The sequence below is a fragment of the Phycodurus eques genome, chromosome 1 (assembly GCF_024500275.1).
Source record: "Phycodurus eques isolate BA_2022a chromosome 1, UOR_Pequ_1.1, whole genome shotgun sequence".
NCBI lineage: Eukaryota > Metazoa > Chordata > Actinopteri > Syngnathiformes > Syngnathidae > Phycodurus > Phycodurus eques.
The window spans coordinates 49,493,062-49,499,913 of NC_084525.1; the positions used below are offsets into that span (position 1 = coordinate 49,493,062).

The window sequence follows — 6,852 nt, forward strand, 5'->3', positions numbered from 1 at the left end:
GCCAACGCGTATACTACCAATACACAACATTAAAAAAAGACTAAGAAAAAACGTGAACGTTTCAGTTCCCTCGTCGTAATTGTATGGAGTTGTACGCAAGCGTATGCAGCACAATGTACCAGCATCCTTGGTCTTTTGTTTTTTCTTCTTGTTTTTCTTTTCTTTTGGTTTTCTTGACGCCAACACACACGGGCTGCGCTGACGACTCTGACTTTAGCGTCGCCGTCAGCATGGAGCTGAAATCTAGTGTTACTAAAATATATATGGTTTCCCTGGAGATTTAAGCGCGTCAACAATAAAAATCCGGATGGAACACGGCTCAATAGACACATTGTTCCTAGCAACAGCAGGGTTTTTGTCCATTTGAAAGAGAAATACGTTGCTAGACCAGAATACGGCGAGGCTTGCTGATGTTTCGGTTTTTTCTTCCAGCTAATTATTTTTCGTTTTTTTAAGATATTGACTTTTCGACAACGGAACGCTTTCGTCGCATTACACGGAAGCGGCGGGAACGGAAACACAACAAAAGTGGAGCGTGTTGCCGTAGCTGGATAATCTCGTCCATTACGACAGAGGACCGCACGCGAAAAAAACATGTTCAAAAACACATTCCAAAGTGGATTTCTTTCTCTATTGTATAGCATCGGTAGCAAACCTCTTCAGATATGGGATAAAAAGGTAAATAGACTGCTTTAATCCGTCGGTAGCCTTATTGTGCTTTCCAGCCTAATGCTAGGATGAGCTCTAATTATTGTAGTTTGTTAATAGTTCATGGTAAAAAAAAAAAAAAAAAGTAAACTCTTCATGATGCTGTTTGTAGCCTATTTTATTTTTTTTCTCGAACACTGATCAGTGCTGAATTTTCAAATATATGTTTTATGACAAGGAAACAATTTTTTCCCCCGTTGTTTACCAGGTAAGGAACGGTCATATCAAGCGAATTACCGATAATGACATTCATTCACTGGTGTTGGAGGTCGAAGGGACAAACGTCAGGTGTGTATCCACTTTTGAAGTCATCTTCAGACCTGAACTGCACGCCTAAAGTATGTGTCAGTTCTTTTTGACATTCTTCTGTCACTTTTTTTTTACATCTTTTTTTAACATCCTACAGTACTACCTATATAACCTGCCCAGCTGACCCAAAGAAGACGCTGGGCATCAAGTTGCCTTTTCTTGTGATGATCATCAAAAACTTAAAAAAGTATTTCACCTTCGAAGTCCAGGTACAGATACGAGGACTTTGCGTGTGTCAATAATGGAAAGGCCGCATCGACGCTAAAGCCGTGCCCGCATTTCTCCTTTCAGGTGTTAGATGATAAAAATGTTCGACGGCGGTTTCGGGCGAGTAACTATCAGAGCACGACGCGAGTGAAGCCGTTCATCTGCACCATGCCGATGAGACTTGACGATGGCTGGAACCAGATCCAGTTCAACCTGTCAGACTTCACCAGGAGAGCCTATGGAACCAATTATATTGAGACGTTGCGTGTGCAGGTGAGTTTGGAGCCACCCGGTGCTATTTGCTCAACATTTACAACCTAGTCACCTGCTGCACGAGTTGTACAAAATTTAAGACAAGTGGTAACATTTGGAATTCAATCAAAGTTGCACTACTGGGGCTTGAGTGAGGGGATTTGTGAACAGTCAGGAAGTGTTAGCTCGTTTCTCAGGTTTTTTTTTTTTTTAGATCACAAAAACCTGGCATTTGAACAGGGGGTGTAGACTTTTTATTGCCACGATACTTGTGTGAAAAATAACGTTATTAAATGATTACTTCAAACATGATTGTTTTCCTTGATCAGCATACAAATTTGGATTTTAACCAAAATCAACCTAAATAAGCTCCCTTTATCTGTAGAACTAATTCATTCAAAAATAAATCTAATAGAGTTTAGAAATGGACATTATGTTGCTTAACTCCAAAAGGGGAGGTTTTCCCTTGGCCAGAAGCGGGTCAGCTGGGCGGAGGCCGAAAGCAGGGACCTTGGCGATCCGATCCCCGGCTCTAGAAGCTGGCGCTGGGGACGTGGAATGTCACCTCTCTGGCAGGGAAGGAGCCCGAGCTGGTGTACGAGGTCAAGAATTTCCGATGAGATATAGTCAATGATCGACTTTGCGGTCGTGTCATCGGACTTGCGGCCTCCATGGCTGAGGCGGCCGCCCGGAGCTGTGGCCGTAAGGTGGTCGGTGCCTGTAGTGGCGGCAATCCCCGAACCCGTTGGTGGATACCAATGGTGAGGGATGCCGTCAAGGTTAAGAAGGAGTCCTATCGGGCTTTTTTGGCCTGTGGGACTCCTGAGGCAGTTGATGGGTACCGGCTGGCCAAGGCAATGCAGCTTTGGTGGTTGCTGAAGCAAAAACTCGGGCATAGGAGGAGTTCGGTGAGGCCATAGAAAAAGACTTCCGGGCGGTTTCTGGTTCACCATCCGGCGTCTCAGGAGGGGGAAGCAGTGCACCATCAACATTGTGTATAGTGGGGATGGGGCGCTGCTGACCTCGACTCGGGACGTTGTGAGTCGGTGGGGAGAATATTTCGAAGACCTCCTCAATGCCACCAACACGCCTTCCCATGAGGAAGCAGAGTCTGGGTTCTCTGAGGCGGGCTCTCCTATCTCTGGGGTTGAGGTCACCGAGGTGGTTAAAAAGCTGGTTAAAGTGGATGAGATTCGCTCGGAGTTCCTAAAGGCTCTGGATGTTGTTGGGCTGTCCTGGTTGACACGCCTCTACAACATCGTGTGGACATCGGGGACAGTGCGTCTTGATTGGCAGTCTGGGGTGGTGGTCCCCCTTTTTAAGAAGGGGGACCGGAGGTTGTGTTCCAACTACAGGGGGATCACACTCCTCAGCCTCCCTGGTAAGGTCTATTCAGGGGTGCTGGAGAGGAGAGTCAGTCGGGAAGTCGAATCTCAGAGTCAGGAGGAGCAATGTGGTTTTCGTCCTGGCCGTGGAACAGTGGATCAGCTCTAAACCCTCGGCAGGGTCCTCGTGTTTTGTAGACTTGGAGAAGGCGTTCGACCGTGTCCCTCGTGGAGTTCTGTGGGGCGCGCTTGGGGAATATGGGGTACGGAACCCCTTGATACGGGCTGTTCGGTCACCGTACGACGTGTGTCAGAGTTTGGTCCGCATGGCCGGCAGTAAGACGGACTCGTTTCTGGTGAGGGTTGGACTCCGCCAACGCTGCCCTTTGTCACCGATTATGTTCATAACTTTTATGGACAGAACTTCAAGGCGCAACCGAGGCGTAGAGGAATGTTCCGGTTTGGTGGCCTCAGAATTGCATCTCTGCTTTTTGCAGATGATGTGGTTCTGTTGGCTTCATCAAGCCGTGATCTCCAACTCCTACTGGAGTGGTTCGCAGCCGAGTGTGAAGCGGCTGGGATGAGAATCGGCTCCTCCAAATCTGAGACCATGGTCCTCAGTCGGAAAAGGGTGGTGTGCCCTCTCCAGGTCGGGGATGAGATCCTGCCCCAAGTGGAGGAGTTCAAGTATCTTGGGGTCTTGTTCACGAGTGAGGGAAGAATGGAACAGGAGATCGACAGGCGGATCGGTGCAGCGTCTGCAGTGATGCGGACTTTGTATCGGTCCGTTGTGGTAAAGAAGGAGCTAAGCCGAAAGGCGAAGCTCTCTGTTTACCGGTCGATCTACGTTCCTACCCTCTCCTATGGTCACGAGCTGTGGGTCGTGACCGAAAGAACAAGATCCCGGATACAAGCGGCTTGAAATGAGTTTCGTCCGCAGGGTGTCCGGGCTCTCCCTTAGAGATAGGGTGAGAAGCTCGGTCATCCGGGAGGATCTCAGAGTAGAACCGCTTCTCCTTCTCATCGAGAGCCAGATGAGGTGGCTGGGGCATCTGATTCGGATGCCTCCCGGACGCCTCTCCGGTGAGGTGTTCCGGGCACCTCCCACCGGGATGAGACCCCGGGGACGACCCACGACACGCTGGAGAGACTGCGTTTTTCAGCTTGCTCGGGAACGCCTCGGGATCCTCCCGGAAGAGCTGGATGAAGTGGCTGGGGAGGGGGAAGTCTGGGCGTCCCTGCTAAAGCTACTGCCCCCGCGACCAGACCTCGGATAAGCGGTAGAACATGGATCGAGGGATGGATGGATGGAACTCCAAAAGGGTGTGTCAAACCAGTCCGTAAACATATCATGAATTCCACCACAAGCAGCTAGATTATTATACAAGGTCTGAATTCCTTGGTAAAATTGACCATTTACCACTACTTCCAAATGTTTAAAAGGAGATCCCTGTTAACCCAGTCAAATGCATTTTCAAAGTCAACAAACCATGCAAAGGTGGGTTTACATACAGATAGTGTAGTTCTTAGAATAGATGCTAATAGGTGACCATTTGTCTTTCAGATCCATGCCAACTGTCGTATTAGGAGGGTGTATTTCTCAGACAGGCTCTACTCCGAGGATGAGCTCCCAGCAGAGTTTAAACTCTATGTCCCTGTGCAGAGCCAGAAGGCCAAGGTGACAAAGACACTTCATTGCTGTGTGACAGCAGTTTGGATTTTACAGAATAGAATGCATATTTATTTGTACTATTGGATGTAGGTCTCACGCCACTTTTTTTTTTTTCTTGCAGCAATAGAGGTCCTCAACGAACATGCACCATTTCCCCAAACCTGAGGCATTTTTGAGCTGTATAATTTAGTGTGGGTGTGTGTGTAGTGATATGATTATTGTCGATTGTGCTGTTTCTATGATAAGTGTTTTTTTTCATATTTGTGAATAAAGGACAGATTAAGTATTCTGCCCGTAGTCTTTTTGTTTAGCACATTGGACCTTTACAGTAACACGTTTGAGAGGGTTCAGTGTGCAAAGTTTAAGGGGAATGAATTCTAATGGGAGAGGCTCACTAGTGTTTGTTGTAGGCTTTCCACGATCAGGATTTTGGGGGCCGATCACTGATCAGTGAGTTTAAAAAAACGATCACCGATCCAATCACAAGATGGAGGAATGTCTATTGAAATGACCTGTTCATTTACTGTATGTACTTGTGTACTTAATTTCTCCAAAAAAGTATATTTACAATCAATAATGTATCTTTGTTCCTCTATTTATGCCAGTGAGGCATAGTGACAGACAGAAGAAATGAATGGTCTTCTATTAGATGGCAGGAAGGAAATACAGTAATTAATATATCCACTTTTTGTGACATTTTTGTTTGTTGGTGTGGCGTGAGATTTTTCAATTGTAAAATATGTGCCTTGGCTCCATAAAGGTTGGAAATCACGGCGCTAGTCAGGTCATGTATTCAAATCAGTCAGGTCAAACCAACATTACATGAGAGAAATAATGGGTACTAACTTCCTGTAATTAAATTACTTAATTAATAAATTTTAATTAAATGACTTCATCTGCGATTGCTTGGCAACCAGTTCAGGGGTGTACCCCGCCTCCTGCCCGATGATAGCTGGGATAGGCTCCAGCACGCCCCCGGCCCGAGTGAGGAGAAGCGGCTCAGAAAATGGATGGATGGATAAATGACTTCACTCCACACCGAAACTTTAGAGCATGATTCAACAGAACGGCGGCATGTTTACGTCCAACCCTTCGTGCTACCACTCGCTTGCTAGGCTCCATAACTTTTTGTTGCCTGCTCGCGAGCCGTATCGTATCAAAAGAACGTGAACATACCTCACGCAAACGAACGTTTTTCGCCATTTTGTCCTTATAATACCGTCGGCGCGCTGCACTCTTGTTGTCGTCGCCACGGTAACGAGCATATCAGGTCGCATTTGAGTTGACAAGATGAAGCCCAACGATCGTCCGACGTCTTGTCTGTTCCACACCACCGACGTTTTTATTTATTTTTTTATTTTTAATAACTTCATTGGCCGTCAGATATTTACAGTACTGTGTCAAAAGACACGAGACAAGGCTCAATATAAACTAGCCTTTCGGCGAATTATGACGTTCAAGCCGATCAGCATAAAATGCTAAATATCGTCCGATACCGATCAGCCGATAAAATCGGTGTAAAGTCTAGTTTGTTGATGGTACACGGGAACTGCTTTCAGAAGTAGAGAGGGCTACATCCTTTGCTCACATTCAGCCAAATAAAACAAAACATACTAAAACCGATTTTTTTAAAATGTTCAAAGTCGCCGCGGACTGTCGCTAGCCTCACATATTTAGATTCACCAACCATACCTGATATGTCTGTTTTGTACATTGTCATTTTGGTTGTGGTTTTTACTGCATTTCAACATCCATCCATCCATTTTCTACCGCTTATCCGAAGTCGGCTCGCGGGGGCAGTAGCTTTACCAGGGACGCCCAGACTTCCCTCTCCCCAGCCACTTCATCCATCTCTTCCGGGGGGGATCCCAAGGCGTTCCCAGGCCACCCGAAGGATGTAGTCTCCCCAGCGTGTCCTGGGTCGTCCCCGGTGTCTCCTCCCGGTGGGACGTGCCCGGAACACCTCACCGGGGAGGCGTCCGGGAGGCATCCGAATCAGATGCCCCAGCCACCTCATCTGGCTCTTCTCGAAGCCAGCTCAGAGTAGAGCGGCGGCTCTACTCTGAGATCCTCCCGGATGACCGAGCTTCTCACCTTATCTCTCAGGGAGAGCCTCCACTTGGGGCAGCCTTGGCGGAGTCCAACCCTCACCGGAAACGAGTCCGACTTACTGCCGGATATGCGGAACAAACTCTCACTCCGGTCGTACAGGGACCGAACAGCCCGTATCAGGGGGGTCGGTACCCCATACTCCGGGAGAACCCCCCACAGGACCCCCTGAGGGACACGGTCGAACGCCTTCTCCAAGTCGACAAAACACATGTAGACTGGTTGGGTGAACTCCCATGCACCCTCGAGGACCCTGCCAAGGGTGTAGAG

The 6,852-nt window shown here is 47.7% G+C and overlaps 1 protein-coding gene across 1 annotated transcript; it reads left to right on the plus strand.

Moving 5' to 3' along the window:
- Positions 1 to 331: 331 nt before the first annotated feature.
- On the plus strand, positions 332 to 6,338 carry cfap20 (cilia and flagella associated protein 20). Its single transcript, XM_061670183.1, has 6 exons — positions 332 to 678; positions 917 to 996; positions 1,115 to 1,226; positions 1,309 to 1,497; positions 4,366 to 4,479; positions 4,595 to 6,338. The coding sequence occupies exons 1-6, from the start codon at positions 595 to 597 to the stop codon at positions 4,598 to 4,600; spliced, it is 585 nt and encodes a 194-aa protein (XP_061526167.1). The 5' UTR covers positions 332 to 594; the 3' UTR covers positions 4,601 to 6,338.
- Positions 6,339 to 6,852: the final 514 nt, after the last annotated feature.

Excerpts from the sequence above, each read along its gene's own strand:
- cfap20 (XM_061670183.1), top strand. The coding sequence starts at position 595 with ATGTTCAAAAACACATTCCAAAGTGGATTTCTTTCTCTATTGTATAGC. Across the intron at positions 679-916 it reads TTCAGATATGGGATAAAAAG|GTAAGGAACGGTCATATCAA; the intron begins GTAAATAGACTG and ends GTTGTTTACCAG. Across the intron at positions 1,498-4,365 it reads TTGAGACGTTGCGTGTGCAG|ATCCATGCCAACTGTCGTAT; the intron begins GTGAGTTTGGAG and ends TTTGTCTTTCAG.